Source organism: Panthera onca, chromosome X, assembly GCF_046562875.1.
Source record: "Panthera onca isolate mPanOnc1 chromosome X, mPanOnc1 haplotype 2, whole genome shotgun sequence".
NCBI classification, from domain to species: domain Eukaryota; kingdom Metazoa; phylum Chordata; class Mammalia; order Carnivora; family Felidae; genus Panthera; species Panthera onca.
The window spans coordinates 96,354,764-96,374,978 of record NC_138357.1 but is presented as its reverse complement, the minus strand read 5'-3'; the positions used below and the strand labels follow the sequence as shown (position 1 = coordinate 96,374,978).

The window sequence follows — 20,215 nt, the reverse complement described above, 5'->3', positions numbered from 1 at the left end:
TATAATGGTCCTCACAGTGGATTCATATATCTTGAATGGGCGGGCAACCACAACCGCAGGCCTCAATCTGTGGTACATATCAAGCAATTCATCTTTTTCTTTTTAAAAAAAATTTTTTTTAACGTTTATTTATTTTTGAGACAGAGAGAGACAGAGCATGAACGGGGGAGGGTCAGAGAGAGGGAGACACAGAATCTGAAACAGGCTCCAGGCTCTGAGCTGTCAGCACAGAGCCTGACGCGGGGCTCGAACTCACGGACCACGAGATCATGACCTGAGCCGAAGTCGGCCGCTTAACCGACTGAGCCACCCAGGCGCCCCCATCTTTTTCTTATAATATCATGACTTTTCTCTACTTCTTGGGAGCACTTCCAGCATCACTAGTGGCACTCTGTATGGGTCCAGTGGTGTCATTTGAGGTTTGAGGTATTGCACTAAACGCGAAAACTATGAGAACCATGAGGGATCACTTTTTACTGTGATACGTGGTTTACTGTAGAGATGAACTATTCATGCAGAGATGATTAGTGTCACATGGCACCTTAAGTAGATACTTGCAACACTTGAGCTCGCCGCAAGAGCAACAGGAGGGGGCTACAAAATTACTACAGTAGTAGAGCTTATACTACAGGTAATTTGATGCAACCATGATTGAATACTGCATCTTTACTTTTGTATACATTTTTCTCAACTGCAAATAGTGCCATATATAGTCTCTAAGTCTTTGTGTACATAAATGTTGATAAGGTTTAACTTTTTATGATATATTCGTATATATTTTATGACAGTAAATGGTAACATAGACTACTGTCCACGTATACTTTATGCAATTCATGACATAGATTTTCCTTAATTCTTTAATATTTCTAGGCTGTGCATTTCCTCTGAGTTTTTCAAATTGTCACAAATCTCCAAAAATTTTAATAATATATTGAAAAAACTCCACATATAAGTGAAGCCACACCATTCAAACTTGTATTGTCCATCAAGACAGATGAACAGGGGCACCTGGGTGGCTTAGTCGGTTAAGTGTCCAACTTCGGCCCAGGTCACGATCTTGCAGTTCAAGAGTTCGAGCCCCACCTGTGTCACGCTCTGTGCTGACAGCTCAGAGCCTGGAGCCTGCTTTGGATTCTGCGTCTCCCTCTCTGCCCCTGCCCTGCTTGTGCTCCTTCTCTCTCTCTCTCTCTCTCTCTCTCTCTCTCTCTCTCTCTCTCTTTCTCTCTCTCTCAAAAATAAAAATAAACATTAAAAAATATTTTTTTTAAAAAACCAGATGAACATATGGGAGGGGGGAAAAGAGTGAAACAAATGATGAGAGGTTCTTTTTTTTAAGTGTTTTATTTATTTTAAGAGAGAGCACAAGGAGGATAGGGGCAGAGAGAGAGGGAGAGAGAGAATCCCAAACAAGCTCCAAGCTGTAGGCACAGAGCCCAACGTGGGGCTTGAACTCAGGAACTGTGAGATCATGTCCTGAGCCAAAATCAAGAGTTGGACACTTAACCAACTGAGCCACCCAGCTGCCCCAACCATGGGAGACTCTTAAAGATAGAGAACAAACTGAGGGTTGATGGAGGGAAGTGCGTAGGGCATGGGCTAGTTGGGTGATGGGTATTAAGGAGGGGCGCCTTGTAATGGGGCACCTGGGTGGCTCAGTTGGTTAAGCGTCCGACTTCGGCTCAGGTCATGATCTCACAGTCTGTGAGTTTGAGCCCTGCGTCGGGCTCTGTGCTGACAGCTCGGAGCCTGGAGCCTGTTTCAGATTCTGTGTGTCCCTCTCTCTGACCCTCCCTCGTTCATGCTCTCTCTCTGTCTCAAAAATAAAATAAAAACATTTAAAAAAAAAAGGAGGGCACTTGTTATCATGAGCACTGAGTGTTGTATTTAAATGATGAATCACTGAATACTATGCCTGAAACCAATATTGCACTATAATTTAAATGTTAACTATAATTTACATAAAAACTTGAAAAGAAACCCACCAAGTTGTGTTGTCCAGGAATCAACTGTAATAATATTTTTCATTGTCTACTTTTACTATTTTCCCCTTTTCTGTTGTATATACAGAGTTTCTATAACACATCTAGCCTATGTCTGATTTTATTTACATTTGTCCATGTTGGGGAATCTAGAGTGTCTTAAATTTGCATCTATTAATATCTTTTGTCATGTTCAAATATTTCTCAGATAATATCTCTTCCCATATTGCTTGTTCCCCCTTCTCTCTCCTCTACTCCAAATACTCCAAATATATAGCTTATATATTCTTATATATTCAGTGGTTTTCATATATCTCTTCTATTCCTTTCCATATTTTTTATCCTTTTATGTCTCTGAATTCATTTTGTATATTTTTTCTGATCTGTCTTTCAATTCACTAATCTTATCTTTGTCTGTGTCTAATTTGCTGTTAAGCACACTTATTCATCCTTTAGTTGTGTTTTTCAATTTTAGATTTTTCATTTTGCTTTTGTTACAATTCTAACTCTCTGTTGACCTTCACCTTTTTCTTGTAGTTTCTTGGAAAAATTATTTATAATTATTTAAAAGTCTACAAATGACAGTTATATTATCTGAGTCCCTGATGGGACTGATATTTTGTTTCTTTGTTTCTCTTGATTTGGGTCATATATTGTCTTCCTATAAACCTGATAACTTTTGGTTGATGAAAAAGTATTTTAAAAATTGTAAGTTAGTGAGACTCTGTGTAATATGTATCTAGTGAAAATGCATATTTTCCATGTAGAATATCATGTCATCTGCAAAAAGTGAAATCTCAGCTTCATCTTTGCCAATTTTGATGCCTTTGATTTCCTTTTGTCGTCTGATTGCTGGTGCTTCCAACACTGTGTTAAACAACAGCAGTGAGAGTGGACATCCTTGTCGTGTTCCTGATCTCAGGGGGAAAGCTCTCAGTTTTTCGCCATTGAGGATGATATCGGCTGTGGGCTTTTCATAAATGGCTTTTATGATGCTTAAGTATGTTCCTTCTATGCTGACTTTCTCGAGGGCTTTTATTAAGAAAGGATGCTATATTTTGTCAAATGCTTTTTCTGCATCTATTGACAGGATCGTATGGTTTTTATCTTTTCTTTTATTCATGTGATGTATCATATTGATGGATTTGTGAATATTGAACCAGCCCTGCAGCCCAGGAATGAATCCCACTTGATCTTGGTGAATAAGTCTTTTTATATGCTGTTGAATTCGATTTGCTAGTATCTGGTTGAGAATTTTTGCATCCATATTCATCAGGGATATTGGCCTGTAGTTCTCTTTTTTTGCTGGGTCTCTGTCTGGTTTGGGAATCAAAGTAATGCTGGCTTCATAGAATGAGTCTGGAAGTTTTCCTTCCCTTTCTATTTTTTCAGAACAGCTTAAGAAGGATAGGTATTATCTCTGCTTTAAATGTCTGGTAGAATTCCCCAGGGAAGCCATCTGGTCCTAGACTCTTATTTGTTGGGAGATTTTGATAACTGATCCCATTTCTTTGCTGGTTATGGGTCTGTTCAAGTTTTCTATTTCTTCCTGCTTCAGTTTTGGAAGTGTGTGGGTGCTTAGGAATTTGTCCATTTCTTCCAGGTTGTCCAGTTTGTTGGCATATAGTTTCTGATAGTATTCCCTGATAATTGCTTGTATTTCTGAGGGATTGGCTGTAATAATTCCATTCTCATTTGTAATTTTATGTATTTGGGTCCTCTCTCTTTTCTTTTTGAGAAGCCTGGCTAGAGGTTTATCAGTTTTGTTTATTTTTCAAAAAAACCAACTCTTGGTTTCATTGATCTGCTTTACTGTTTTTTTTTTTTTAGATTCTATGTTGTTTATTTATGCTCTGATTTATTATTTCTCTTCTTCTGCTGGGTTTGGGGTGTCTTTGCTGTCTGCTTCTAGTTCCTTTAGGTGTGCTGTTAGATATTGTATTGGGGATTTTTCTTGTTTCTTGAGATAGGCCTGGATTGCAATGTATTTTCCTCCCAGGACTGCCTTCACTGCATCCCAAAGCATTTGGATTGTATTTTCATTTTCATTTGTTTCCATATAATTTTTAATTTCTTCTCTAATTGCCCATTCATTCTTTAGTAGGATGACCCATTCATTCTTGGTTGACCCATTCATTCTTTAGTAGGATGCTCTTTAATCTCCATGGTTTTGGAGGTTTTCCAGTCTTTTTCCTGTGGTTGATTTCAAGTTTCATAGCATTGTGATCTGAAAGTGTGAATGGTATGATCTCAATTCTTTTATACTTATTAAGGGCTGTTTTGTGACCCAGTATGTGATCTATCTTGGAGAATGTTCCATGTACACTTGAGAAGAAAGTATATTCCGTTGCTTTGGGATGCGGAATTCTAAATATATCTGTCAAGTTCATCTGATCCAATGTATCATTCAGGGCCCTTGTTTCTTTATTGATTCTATGTCTAGATGATATATCCATTGCTGTAAGTGGAGTATTAAAATCCCCTGCAATTACAACATTCTTATCAATAAGGTTGCTGATGTTTGTGATTGTTTTATATGTTTCAGTGCTCCCCAATTCTGCTAGAACTGATACATAAATTCAGCAAAGTCACAGGATACAAAATTAATGTACAGAAATCAGTTGCATTTTTATACACCAATAATGAAGCAACAGAAAGAGAAATAAAGAAACTGATCCCATTCACAATTGCACCAAGAATCATAAAAGACCTAGGAATAAACCTAACCAAAGATGTAAAAGATGTGTATGCTGAAAACTATAGAAAGTTTATGAAGGAAATTGAAGAAGATACCAAGAAATGGAAAAACATTCCATGCTCATGGATTAGAAGAATAAGAGTGAGTGAATGAGTAGAGGGTAGTTTTCCAGTTAAAGCATTTCAGGCTTAAGCAAGTTATGAAACATAGGTAGTTTTCTTCTGTCAGAAGCGTAAGTTTAAAAAAATACATTAAAAAATATGAGCCATGTCAGATACATTTGACCTTTGAACAGAGTAAATTTTCAGCTGTCAAAGATGTAATACAAGCTGTTGTCAGAAGGATGTAAGAATAAATAATAACAAATGGAAAGTTCTTTGTCTTCCTTTGTAGATGTTAATGCATCAATACAGAACTTCTGAATCATTTGTACTTCTTTTATTGATGAAGCAATAACTTAATAAACCCAACCATCCACCTAGCTGATTGATCCCATCAGTGTATTCATCTATCCCTTCTACAATATTTATTGATAACCTGTTGGTACACTAGGAGATAAGAATACAAAGGTGAATAAAACATGGGTTACCCTCAATGGTTTAACCCTCTAAGGAGGAAGATGAGTTTATTACAGTATTGTCTCCTCAGTAGTATAAATTCTGTTTTTATGCATTCAAATGTCTGGAGGAAGAAACAGAACTTTCAATTAATTCTTATGCTTCTGTGACTACAGCTTATAATCATGTCCTTCTGTGACAGTTGGAAATTTACATGGTGCGTATCTAATTTGACTTATTAAAATCCCTCCTTGTTTTTAAAGCTGAAAACAGAGACCATTACTTCTCCACTATTCCTGCTACTAGCCTCTGTGATCTCAGAAACTTAAACTATCTGTCAGCATTAGGAGTATCTTGTTTGCTGTTTATGGAGTGGTTTTCAAAAAGGAATCGTGAATGATATTTTATGGGCAGTGAACACCCTTTGTTTGTTGTGAGAGAATGCTGCAGTGCCACTGGGCTGTCTCCATGTTTAATAGACCATAAAATTGAAATTCTCACCCTGACCTCTAAGAGAGGAGATGAGTCAGAAAGTGACTCATTCTTTAATCAGTTGGAAGCACAACCTTTATTGTCATTTACCTTGGATTGGATAAAAGTAAAGAGATTTTATTGCTGGACCACTGGAACGATTTATAGCAAGGACTGATGGAGGGAGGCTACCTGGGCTGAGCAGCCCTTGACATTTTCTACAACCCCTTCTCGTTTTAACAGGTTGGTTGCTATAGGTCTAGTTTTAAATTTAACTGTAGAAACATAATGAAAGGGACCCTGATGCAGCCAGTTAGTTCATTTTGCTATCTTAATGAGACCTACAAAATTCCACATGATTATGTTAGCTGATGCAGTTGCCATCCAACACAGAGACAGTCCTAATGATCATTTTTCTTAATCAGCACTGCATTTGAACTCAGAAAAATGAGATAGGGAACTAAAAAGTAAGTTACTTCTATGGCGTTGATCACTTGATCTTATATTCATGCCATGTCGTTACATTTCATGTTGTTGTGTATCCTTGTGAGAGTCTTTGTCTTTTAAAGAAGGAGAAAATTGATGTTTTTGTTTTTGATGAATTGGTAATGATTACTGAAATAGATAAAATATAACTGAAATGGATAAAATAGGAGTCTCTGCCAGTAAACTTGAAAGCAGATAGTACCAATGGTTGGAACATACACAGAGAGAGTGCAAGGAGGGACTGTATAGTCCTTTGTTATGAGAAAGAGAACTACAGCCCCTGATGTGTGGAAACTGGTCTGATGTTTACAAGCAGGCTTTGACGCTGTTAGAAGATGAGCTGACACTCACAGGTAGACCATGGTATTCATCTGTTGGACATAATCTCAGCATCAGCATCCCACAAGATTACTCGGCAATCATGATGAAGTGAGACAAAATAAGAGCAATTCATAGCCCTGTCTAAGCATAGAAAAAACAAGGTGCCTGTTGAAGCCAGAAAGTATGAAACATCCCCTTTTCTTGACTCCTGTGACCTGCTATTTCCTTAACAATTGCACCTTTAGCCTTGTTCTTGTTTGCCCTCCTTCTACATAAAACTTATTAATATACCTGTCATAGCATTGTCCCCGCTTATTGACTTCACCTAATCTTGACCAAATCTCTGCTCCCTAGAACTGTCTCCAAAATTACCTAATGTCACCCCAAATCCTATATGAAAGTCTTCCAAATGCCCTGTTACTGAGATGCCCCATGGTTCTCCATGGCGTGTATTTTCCTTCATTGCAATGAAAAATATCTCAACTTGTTCACCCATATGTGGGTTCCTGGTGATCTTTGGTTTGATGGCCATTAACAGTTGCCACACAGTAATTTCATAACCACCCCTACTTTAGCAAATTTCTGTAATCTAGCTTTGTTGACTGTAGAATAGTATCTTAACACCTACATAGACTAGAAAGATTTTTTTTAATGTGAAAATATCGTACACATCAAGATACTCTATAATGTATATGTATAATTTAAGCAATAATAAAAGGAGTATGCATGTATTTGTCACCCAGTTTAAGAATGAGAACATTCTTGGGGCCCTTGGATGGCTCAGTCGGTTAAGCATCCGACTTCAGCTCAGGTCATGGCCTCATGGTTGGTGACTTCAAGCCCTGCATTGGGCTCTCTGCTAACAGCACAGAGCCTGCTTCAGATCCTCAGTTCCCCTCTCTCCCTGCCCCTCCCCTGCTCACACGTGTGGTCCCTCTCTCAAAAATAAACATTAAAAAAAGAACTCTTTAAAGAAGAATGAGAATATTCTTGTTTTGTATTTTTCATTCCTTTGCTTTACTTTATGGTTTTGCTGCACTTGGATATGTCCCTAAGTAATATAATTTTTCATTTTTGAGTGCTACAGAAATGGAAATCATACTGTATGTATTCTTTGTGACATTTTTAGCTCAACATTTTTTGTGTGTGAAATCTATCCACATTTATGTGAGTACGATTACATTCATCTTCACTATTGTGTCATCTTATAGTGTATCCATTTTCTTGTTGATGGACATTTATACTGTTTCAATTTATAATGGTAGATAAAATGCTCCTGTGACATTCTTTTTTCCATTTTATTTCATTTTATTTTCATCATGATAAATGTACTCTTTAATCCCCATCCCCTATATTCCCCTTCACCCCACCCACCTCCCTTCTGGTAACCATCAGTTCTTTATAGTTAACAATTTTTTTCTTGGTTTCTCTTTTTTTTCCTTTTCTCATTTGTTGTTTCCTAAATTCCACATATGAGTCAGATCATATGGCATTTGTCTTTCTCTGATTTATTTCATTTAACATCATACTTTCTAGCTCTATGTATATTGTTACAAATGGAAAGATTTCATTCTTTTTGTGGCTAAATATTCCATTGTATGTATATATACCACATCTTCTTTATCCACGCACCTGTCAGTGGACACTTGGGTTGCTTCCATAGTTTGGCTATTGTAAATAATGCTGCAGTAAACATAGGGGTGCATGTATGCCTTGGAATTAGTGTTTTGGTATTTTTGGGGTAAATACCCGGTAGTGTGATTCCTGGATCATAGGGTAATTCTGTTTTTAATTTTTTGAGAAGCCTCTATACTGATTTTTATAGTGGCTGCACCAATTTGCTTTCTCACCAACAGGGCAAGAGGACTTCTTTTCCACCATGTCCTCACCAACACTTGTTGTTTCTTGTGTTTTGAGTTTAGCCATTCTGACAGGTGTGAGGTGATGTCTCGTTGTAGTTTCGATCTGCATTTCCCTGATGATGAGTGATACTGAGCATCTTTTCATCTCTTTGTTGGCCATCTGTATATCTTCTCTGAAGAAATGTCTGTTCGTGTCTTCTGCCCATTTTTTAGTTGGATTGTTTGTTTTTCAGGTGTTGAGTTGTATAAGTTCTTTATATACTTTGAATACTAACCCTTTATCAGATATGTCATTTGCAGATATCTTCTCCCATTCATTAGATTGCCTTTTAGTTTTGTTAATTGTCTCTTTCACTGTGGTTTATTTTTGCTTTTATTTCCCTTGCCTCAGGAGGCATATCTAGAAAAATGTTGCTCTAGCCGATGTCATAAACATTACTGCCTGTGCTCTCTTCATGGATTTTTCTGGTTTCAGGTCTCACATTTAGGTCTTTTTTTTTTTTAAATAAAAAAATTGAAATTTGTTAAAATTAGTTTTTTCAATTTTCAATGTTTTTCACTAAAAGATAGGTTCAGTGAAGTTTATAGTAGCTTTCTTCTTTTTTTGTCACATTTGGGTCTTTTATCCATTTTGAGTTTATTTTTGTGTATAGTGAAGAAAATGGTCCAGTTTCATTCTTTTGCAAATGGCTCTCTGGTTTTGTCAGCACCATTTGTTGAGGAGACTCTTTTCCCATTGTATTTTCATTCCTCCTTTGTCGAAGATTAATTGACTATATAATTCTGGGTTTACTTCTGGGTTTTCTGTTCTATTTCATTGATCTATGTGTCTGTTTTTATGGCAGTACTATACTGTTTTAATTACTACCACTGTGTAATATAATTTGAAATCGGAAATTGTGATACCTCAAATTTTGTTTTTATGTTTCAAGACTGCTTTGGCTATTCAAGGTCTTTGGTGGTTCCATACAAATTTTAGGATTATTTGTTCTAGTTCTGTGAAAAATGCTATTGGTCTGTAGATTGCTTATGAATTATTTTAACAATATTTGTTCTTCCAATCCATGAGCATGGAATATCTTTCCATTTCTTTGTTTCATCTTGAATTTCTTTCATGAGTGTTTTATACTTTTCAGAGTACAGGTTTTTCACCTTTTTGGTTGTTTATTCCTAGATATTCTGCTGTTTTGGGTACAATTGTAGATGGAATTGTTTTGTTAATTTCACTTTCTGCAACTTCATAATTAGTGTATAAAAATGCAACAGATTTTTGTACATTGATTTTGTATCCTGCAACTTGTATACTGAATTCATTTATCAATTCTAGTAATTTTTTGGGTGGAGTCTTTAGGGTTTTCTGTATATACTATCATGTTGCCTGCAAATAGGGAAAGTTTTACTTCTTCCTTACCAGTTTGGATGCCTTTTATTTCTTTATGTTGTCTCATTGTTATGGCTAGGACTTGCAGTACTGTGTTGAATAAAAGTGATGATAGTGAACATCCTTGTCTCGTTCCTGACCTTAGGGGGAAACCTCTCAGTTTTCCCCCATTGAGTATGATGTTGGCTGGGGGTTTTGCATATATGGCCTTTATTATGTTGAGATATGTTTCCTTTAGACCTACTTTGCAGAGGATTTTTTTAATCATGAATGGATAGTGTACTTTGTCAAATGCTTTTCCTGAGTCTACTGAAATGATCTTACTGTTTTTATGATTTGTCATATTGATGTGACATACCACATAGATTGTTTTGTGAATATTGAATCACCCTTGAATCCTGGGAATAAATCTCACTTGATCATGGTGTATGATTTTTTTAATGCATTTTTGGATTCAGTTTGCTAATACTTTGTTGAAGATTTTTGCAGAAACATAAAGTTAATGGAGAGATTGGTCTGTAGTTCTCTTTTGTGTGTGTGTGTGGTGTCTTTATCTGGTTTTGATGTCAGAGTGATACTGGCCTCATAGGATGATTTTGGAAGTTTTCCTTCCTTTTTTTTTTGGTATAGTTTGAGAAGAATTGGTATTAACTCTTCTTTAAACGTTTGGTGGAATTTGGCTGTGAAGCTGTCTGGTCCTGGACTTTTGTTTTTTGGGAGTTATTTTGATTATTGATTCTATTCTATTGATGGTGATAAATAAAAAATAAATTCTATTTCTTCCTGCTTTAGTTTTGGTAGGTTATATGTTTCTCTGACTTAATCCATTTCTTTTAGGTTATTCGATTTGTTGGCATATAAGTTTTCATCATATTCTGTTATAGTTGTTTGCATTTCTGTGATGTTACGTCTCCTCTTTCATTAGTAATTTTGTTTATTTGGATCCTCTCTTTTGTAGTGAATCTTGCTAGAGGTTTATCACTTTGGTTGATCTTTTCAAAGAACTAGCTCTTGGTTTCTTTGATGTGTTCAATTTTTTTTTTTTTTTTTTTAGTTTCTATATCATTTCTTTCTGCTCTTCTCTTTATTATTTCCTTCCTATTGCTGGGTTTGGGTTTTGTTCTTCTTGCTATGACAGTCTTGTGCATATGGCCTGACAAACATGTAGAAGAGTTTCCCTAAGGTGGGGTTTTAAAACTGGCTCATGCCCCTTTAGGGGGCTGTGATTGACTAGCACTAAAAACAAAATAGAATAGAAAATGTCAGTGTGCTTGTAGTTATATGTGTGTGTGAAAATATAATAATAAATGTGTGTACATATGTATGTGCGTAAAAGTGTATGTGTATATTTTCTGGATTGTGATATAAAACATTTTTGGGGCACTGAGGTGGCTCAGTCAGTTCAGTGTCAGACTCTTGATTTCAGCTCAGGTCATGATTCCAGCATCATGGGATTCAGCCCTGTATAGGGCTCCACTCTGAGCATGGAGCCTGCTTAAGATTCTTGTGCGCTCGCTCTCTCTCGCTCTCTCTCTCTCTCTCTCTCTCTCTCAAAAAAATATATATATTCTTTACTGTGACCTATGCCAAAAATGTTTGAGAAGACTTCTCTAGGTGGTGCACCTAGGAATGAACTTGCAGGGCAAATGGTATGAGCATTTTCAACTTTATGAGATAATGTTAAATTGTTTCTCATGGTGGTTCTAGCAGTTTAAACTACCTACATTATATAATTTTTTTTTTTTACTTCACAATCTTACCAACACTTGGAATAATGAAAACTTTTAATTTTTGCCAAACCTGGAGATATAACTAGGTATTTTACTATGATTTTAATTTGAATTTTTCTGATTACTAATGAGGTTGAGAATCTTTTCATAGGTTTATTGGCCTTTTTTGGTTCCTTTTCTGTGATAGGACTATTTATGTCCATTGCTCATTTTTCCATTAGACTGTCAGTCTTTACCAATTTGAAGTTTTCCTTTGTGACCCTCTTCACTTCTAGAAATGCTTTAAAGTTTGTTTTGTCTGCTATTAACTACATCGAGTTTTTTGTTGATTAGTATTTACATAGTATATATTATTCTACCATTTGACTTTCAGCCTTTCTGTATCCATATGCTTATGGTGAGACTCATCTATATAGCACATATGCTATTTTAAATTATATGTATTTAAATATTTGCTATACATGTATGCTATATACATAATACATGTGTTGTAATACATATACATGCTGTACATATTCACTGTATATAATTTTTAAAGTTTAATCTGGCAATATTTTTCTTAAACTATGGTTTAAGCTACTTACAGTCATAATTACCATGATATGTACATTTGTTTCTATTATAGTGATCCCTGTAATATTTGCCTTCATGTATTATTACCTATAGATTTTATTTGCTTTTATTTTTACTTTCTACAGGTTGATTAAAGTATATTTTTCTCATTCGATTTTATTTTTTCTACTAGTGCAGATATTACATATGATTTTTTATTTCCAGTGATTATACTAAAAATCACAAAATTCATTTTATTTTACTAATCAATAGTTTTAGTTTTCTTCTAATTAATAAAAGGAACTTGATATTCTTAAACTTCACATATCTTCTCCCTGGATTATACATACTTTTTGTTCTGTTTTAGACCTATCTTTTTGTTTGCTTGCTTTTTTGTTTAGATATATATTTTTAAAATTCATTTTAGATATTATAATTGTTTATACATCCGTGTTTCTTAGATTTATCCATGTGCTGTTTCTTTCTATACCTCAGATCTATTTTACCTCTTCTGAAGTACAATCTTTGGAAATTCCTTGAGTGAAACTCTATTGATGGTAAATTATTTCAGTTTTTATTTTGCTGAAATTTTTTTTATTTCACCTCATTTCTGAACAGTGGTTTTTTGTATAGACACTTTTAAGGTTATTTTCTCTCGGAACTTTGAAGATATCATTGACTGGATTCTGAGTTTTATTATTACTGTTGAAAGCCAACTGTCATTCTAATTGTCATCGCTTTGTATGTAATTTGGGGGAATTTCCCCTCTCTACCTATTTGTAAGATGCTATTTTTTCTGGAGTATTCTGCAGTTTTACCATAATGTGTCTAGGGATTTCTTTTTTAATTTTTGTGTTTGGAAAGGAATAAATATAGACCATCATCTCTGTAAGGCCAGGGTTCTTGTTTGTCCTATTTGCATCTTTACTCCTAGCCTTAGCAGAAGGCTAAGTAAAAATGCAATAAATATTTGATGTGTAATGAATAAATTTGTAAATCTAATTAGTTTTCTTATGAATAATAACAAGGAAACTCCTATCTTATCTCAGCATAGCTAATAAACATATCTTATCTCAGATGTCTCCAGTAGTTAATAGAAGATAACAAGGAAAATGTATATTTTGGTCAGTCATATTCTTTTTTTTTTTTTTTTAGGATAAGATTACCTATTTTCCCTCTATAAATCTAAGGAGAACTTAACTTGACTTTACATTTAAATAAGCTTCCAAGTGAAAGTTTGGAGTCCCAGGAGGTTGATGTTAAAGAAAATCAGGACCTAGAAAACTCTGAATAAGTAATCATTAATGACAAATGAGTGCAATCCGCTTAGTTTCAGTCAAACTCAGTTTTTAGAGCATGACTTCGAGGAAACACCGAATATATTCCAAGCCTTGTATTTTTCAAGTAGTAGACTGATGTGACTGATAGGGATATAAACTTCACAGTGGTCGTCATGTTTACTTTCTTTCCTCTTTCACCCCTCCTTTATTCATGTCACTCTAACGCCAGTGTGCGCGTGTGGATGTGTACATGCGCACACGTGTACAATCATAGCCCATCATATGAAATGCTGTGTATTGTTCCTTGGCTTCTATAAGTTTGCATCTTTGCTTAAAGGCTTGTTATAGATGACAACTATGAGTTCTTTTTTTGACAGTTTAGCCAAATGCAAAGGGTATGACCTTTTAGTATAAAATCCTGTTTCTGCCATAATACCTTTATAACTTTGGCATGTTATTTAACCTTTGGGAGCTTTAGTTTTGTCATCTGAAATAGAGAATAATAGAGGCACCTGGGTGGCTCAGTCGGTTGGGCGTCCGACTTCGGTTCAGGTCATGATCTCATGGCTAGTGAGTTCAAGCCCCACGTTGGACTCTGTGCTGACAGCTCAGAGCCTGGAGCCTGCTTCTGATTCTGTGTCTCTGTCTCTATCTCTCTGTCCCTTCTCCGCTCGCACTGTGTCTCTCTCTCTCTCTCTCTCTCTTAATAAACGTTAGAATTAGAGAATAATAGTAGCTACTTCATGGCTTAGAGTGAGGATATATAAAATATAGAGGTATATATAAAGTGCCTAGCACATTACTTGGTACATGGTATATGCTTACTCGGTATTAGTTTCCCTTTCTTCCAGCAAGACTCCCGTGTACCTCCAGGACCTGAGAAGGTGGCAAAAGCATAAGCCCGAGAGATTGCTCTGATGTTGCAGAGCTCTGAAATGACAAATGACTCAAGTGCCTATCTAAGTTGAGCAAATACAGGGATTATAGTTATTGTTTCTACAAGGAGAGCAAGAGGTAATGACTAACAATTCTGGGAAGTTCTTATTTGTATTAGGTGTTGGCAGCTCTAGGCATATACGGTAAAGATGATGTGGAGGACCATTTCCTGGAGCCTGTAGACTGGTTGTGTCCCATTTTACCTGTCATATGTGAAACTGCTGTTCGCACACCACCCGTCTCAACCCATATCCCAGGAACATTAAACACACACACACACACACACACACACACACACACACACAGAAGTGAGATTTTGGTATGCCGCTACTGGGTGGTTTTCAGTTGCTGACCTATCTATTATTTCCCTTGTTCTTTCTTTTTGCATAAACCCTGTCCTATTGAAGAGGTTGTCAAATTTTTAAAAAAATACAACTCCAGAGAGTAAATACTGTAGACTTTAAAGGCCATGTGGTCTCTGCTAAAACTGCTCAACTATGCACTTACAGTAGAAAAGCAGCCAGAGACAGTATAGAAACAAATGAGCATGGCTGTATTCCAATAACACTTTACTTATGGACACTGAATTTTGAGTATAATTCATTTAATTTTGTGTGTCATGAAATATTTTTCTTTTGATTTTTTTTGAACCATTAACAAGTGTAAAAAAAAAAAAAACATTCCTAGCTCGTAGTCCATACAAAACAGGTAGTGGGGTGAATTTTGCCCACACATCATATTTGCCAGCCTCTGCCCGTATTAGTCTTCTGAAGTTTCTGTAGTTATTTTCTCACAACCTGTGCGGGTCATTTCCTGAGTTGAATTTTTTTTAATGTTTATTTATTTATTTTGAGGGACAGAGAGAGCACGAGTGCAAGTGAGGCACAGAGAGAGGGAAAGAATCCCAAGCAGGCTCCACACTGTCAGCGCAGAGCCTGATGCAGGGCTCGAACCCATGAGCCCTGGGATCATGACCTGAGTCAAAATCAAGAGTTGGATGCTTAACCAACTGAGCCACCCAGGTGCCCCGAATTCCTGAGTTGAATATGCAAACAAATATATTTCAATGTTTAGTTATTGTTTTACTTTTCTTTTGCCATCATAGCAAATTTAGCAGCTTAAAACAGCGCAAATATATTATCTCCCAATTCTGTGGCTCAGAGATCTGGCTTGGCTTGGTCTCTTTCTGTACTCAAGGTTTGCAAGGCTGAAATCAAGGTGTTGCTGGCTAAGCTCCTATTGGAAGGCTTTGGAAAGATTTCACTTCCAAGCTCAATTTGGTAAGCAGAATCTGATTCCTTATGGCTGTAGGAATGAGGCTCCTATTTCCTTGTTTGCCGTTAGCTAAGAGCCAGCCTTTGCTCCAAGAATCCGCTCTCTGGTCCTTGCATGTAGACATTTATATCTCAGAGCCTTCTTAAAAATCTTTCTCACATGTGGAATTTGACTTCCCATTCTGTAGCATTGCAGATCTGACTTCTGCCTCCTCTTCCTGTTTTTAAGGGCTCTGTGATTACTTTGGGTCTGCCTAGATAACCTAGAACAATCTCCCTATTTTAAAGTCAGCTGCTTAGTAACTTCAGTTCCATTAGCAAAGTTCAGTCATAGCAGTACCTAGGTTAGTGTTTGATTGAAAAACTAAGGGACAGGAACCTTGAAGAGACATCTTTAGAAATAAGAATAGCACACTTAGCCCCTATATTTCCAACATAAGTAATGATACATAAGGCTGTGGAGTTCTTGAGATGTATCCAGAAATAATTTAACCCATTCAAGCATTTGGTGTTGGTAAATTAGATCTTCTTAGATTTGATATATTCCATTAAGATATCATATGTAGTTTCTAACTAATCCAGCAGCCCTTGCTTCGCAACAGGTGATCTAGCCACTTGGGAATAAATCTGAGATTTACATGCTATATATAGTCTTTCCTTTCAATGAATAATTTGCTCCAACGATAACATTTTCACTTCTTTTCCCCAGTAGTGGAACTGTGTTTTGTATATAACTTAATTTTGTCTTTTCTGTTTAGAAGTAGCATTTCAGTGTAGTTGCTGTGGGGAACATATTGACATATTTTGGGGGTCATTTTTAGATAATTTAGGATCCAATTATTAATTTCTAAGTCCAGTTAGTTACTGAATCACATCTATATGCTTCTTGGGGCTAGAAATCTCAAGATGGCTCTCAGCTGCTTTTCTCCAGCCATCATGTCTGACTTGTCACCAGTCTTGCTGATTGTCATTCTCATTGGCCCAAGAATCTATACCTTTCTTTTCACCCTTTTCACCTTATATCTTTCTTATCATCACTGATATGCATCTTCATCATTTCCTATTCTATCTATTGCAATAACTTCCTCATCGGCCTGCCTCTGGTTTCTCCTTTGTGCAGATAATGCTCCAGAGATTATATGAGGCAACCTGAACTTTAGAAAAACTAAGAGTTCATTCCAACTCCTTACCATGACATTCCAAGATTTTCATTATATGACCCACTCCTACCTTTCAACCTTTTTTCCAGTACAGTCCTCTGTAGAAGTGTTCAGACAGTAGTAGTGGAACACTACTTTACCAACACATCTATAATCCATATTCAGAGAATGGTAAATACCCTTTGTAACTGGAGTGAAGGGTTTGTGTTATCGTTGTAGCTGGGGCTTTAAAAAAATGGGTTTGATTGTTCAAAGATTCTTCTTTTCCACCTTCAGCAGTTGGTTGTAAAATTCAGGCAGACCCTTCTACCTCCTACATTTTTATTTTATTTCTTCATTTCTGTTAGTCTTGCCATTGCCCCAGCATGAGTCTTGTCATCTCTTTCCCGGACTATTGCCATGGCCAACCTGTCTTGTTCCATTTGCTCTTTACTCTAAGCCAGTCATCAGAGTATATCAAGGTATCATTCTAAAACACAGTCTAATTGTGGCCCTTTTGTAATTCAAAACCTTCACTCATTCCCCGTTGTTTCCAGTGAAGATTATTCGCCCTCTAATGCGGTGGTTAAGAACTTGAGCCCTAGACCAGACTGCTTGGAATGGGATCCTGAGTCTTTTACTTATTAGCTATGTGATATGAGACATGTCATTTTATTGCTCTAAGTGTCAATTTACTCATCTACAAAATGAGGATGATAATATTTACACAGAGTTCTGTGAATAAAAATATATGAAGTATGAAGATCAATTAGAAAGTACCTGGTATATAGTACACGTTCAACTAATAGTTGCCATTATAATCACCATAAAATACTCTAGAAATTGAGATAGATTCTATAAAGGACTGGCTATTTTTTACTCAATTAGGGATTTTTGAGAGTTAATTATTTGGCCAGATAACTGAATTTCAATGCTCTCTCCTTTTCTCTTGAGTAGGCAGCTAAGGATTGTAACCGGTGAATGGTTTTTTGAAGAAAAGGCAAAGCGTTTCAAGCAAGTCAATCTTCTGGGCACTGATATAGTCCGACAGTCCATCTTAAGAAGAAGCCCAGGTAACTAAAGCAATTATTTGGTTTCAAAACTGTCTTAATTTTTACTTTGATGAGCTAAATAATTCCCCTGTATATGTTGCAAATAAACATAGTTGAATTTCCTCAATCCCTTAGGTCATTTCAAAACTCAGCATGAAATCTCAATCTGTAATTCATACAAGGGAAGAGGACATCAACAGAACATAAAATCCACAGTGATTTTCCATATAGCTGACATGCTGAGATATTCAAAGGAAGTATTTATTTTCATCACACATAGTTCTTTTCCTGAATGCACTTCCAATATTTTACCAAGCATTTAAGACAGTAACATAAAACAGATGAATTAAATGATTCACATTATGAAAGCAGTCCTTGATTTTTCAACGTGATATATTTCCATAAAATTGCTTTTAAATGTTCCTTTTATGAATCCAATGGTTCTCAACTAAGGAGTGATATCGTGTACCAGGCCCTCCTCCCTCAAGCCAGGGGAGCATTTAGAAATACAATGGGGGCATTACTGGTTGTGGCAGTGACAGAGGTGGGATTAATAGCATGTAGTGGGTGGTTAATAGCATTTAGCCAGAGATGCTAAATGGCCTGAAATGCTCAGGACCCTTTCACTCAATGAAGCATTATACTGTCACCAAATGTAAATGACACTCCACCTTGAGAATGCTATTCTGTGCATTCAAACTACAATTTAACTGGTTAAATATTGAGTGAAACTTGTGTGTAGGAGCATATTTCTCATGTGTGGCCCAGTAAAGGTGGAGCAGGCATCTTCTGGCTTGGCCCTAGGGTGTCTCATGTTTCATATACAGAGACAAATCCCCTCATTTTTAAGTCTGGCAGGTAAAGCTGGGGGGCTTGGAACTGATTCCAGCGTCACTTCTGGATGTGGCACTAGCAAGGAAGGGCTTCCCCAGATGGGTAAGATCAGGTCTGATGCCACAGGAGGGCAGAATGGAGTAGAGTTAGAATTAAGCCGCTAGCTCTGGCTGTTTTCCCCACTCATATCTCAGCACCTTTCAGAGTGTAGACTCTCTCTCAAGTCATGAGGTATACGCAGGAAATCTGATTTAGGTGCTCAGAAATCAGGGTATTGTTTCTACAGTCCCGTCTCTAGGGATTTGGAGTTCTCATGAACCCAGGCTCCTCTGCCCTAAAAATATCTGTAGAGGGATGATGTATCATTCCTCCATTGTGGACATCCCTAGAAAGCTTATCTCAGCAAACCTCCCACAGATGAGTCCTCAACTTAGTCTTCATTTAACTCTGGAACACTCAGCAGATTAGAAATAACTGTGTGACTAGGAAACAGGATGGGAATGTCATTGCCAATTATTGTGGACTTCTTTGTCCTCTGCTAACGTAGGAAAGTGAATGAAGAATAGAAAATTGCTCTCGTTTCTGGCCATTTTGTATGTAAATTTATCTTCTGATTGTTTTTAATGAGGAACTGAAGAAACACAAAGTCAAGAGCAACCCCACCAGGATGCAGAAAAGGCAGACACTTCACCTTCTGCCAGGCAAAAGGCCAGTCATGATGGACCCAGGAAAAAGGGGTAAGACACACTTTTTCCAAGGGCATATTTGAATTCATTCCAGAAACTTCTGAAATAAAGACCCCTTAGTTTTTCTTTTTTTTTCTTTTCTTTTTTTTTAAATATATGAAATTTATTGTCAAATTGGTTTCCATACAACACCCAGTGCTCATCCCAACAGGTGCCCTCCTCAATACCCACCACTCACCCTCCCCTGCCTCCCACCACCCATCAGCCCTCAGTTTGCTCTCAGTTTTTAAGAGTCTCTTATGCTTTGGCTCTCTCCCACTCTAACCTCTTTTTTTTCCTTCCCCTCCCCCATGGGTTCCTGTTGAGTTTCTCAGGATCCACATAAGAGTGAACACATATGGTATCTGTCTTTCTCTGTATGGCTTATTTCACTTAGCATCACACTCTCCAGTTCCATCCACGTTGCTACAAAGGGCCATATTTCATTCTTTCTCATTGCCACGTAGTACTCCATTGTGTATATAAACCACAATTTCTTTATCCATTCATCAGTTGATGGACATTTAGGCTCTTTCCACAACTTGGCTATTGTTGAGAGTGCTGCTATAAACATTGGGGTACAAGTGCCCCTATGCATCAGTACTCCTGTATCCCTTGAGTAAATTCCTAGCAGTGCTACTGCTGAGACCCCTTAGTTTTTCAAGTTCGATGTCACTTCAGTGACCCAGAGAAGGTCAACATACCTGACCAAGGCAATATTCTCCTATCATTCCCCCTAGAACATGAAGTTTTACGTACTTTCAGTCTTAAATAAATAAAGGTCACCTTGGACCTGAACATATAAATAAAACTTTTTATTTCATTTGACATATCTGGTCTTGCACTAAATGGTTCTCATTACTTCTCGGTAGAAGGTTTCATGTCAGGGCCAGCCTTGTCTATAAAGAAGTGACAACTGCCTTTGTTGTAGAATGCCA

General features: G+C 36.8%; 1 protein-coding gene across 5 annotated transcripts in view; it reads left to right on the top strand.

The window, feature by feature from the left end:
- The window catches only part of SYTL5 (synaptotagmin like 5), a 112,323-nt gene that overhangs the window by 33,762 nt on the left and 58,346 nt on the right, over positions 1-20,215 (top strand). For all 5 annotated transcript variants that reach the window (XR_014136629.1, XM_081792366.1, XM_081792364.1 and 2 more), the window contains exons 3-4: positions 17,624-17,739; positions 19,181-19,289. Coding sequence is in view for 4 of the 5 variants with exons in the window: in XM_081792366.1 (XP_081648492.1) it covers positions 17,624-17,739; positions 19,181-19,289 (225 nt within the window). In the remaining variant the exon portion in view is untranslated. The remainder of the gene's footprint in view (positions 1-17,623; positions 17,740-19,180; positions 19,290-20,215) is intronic.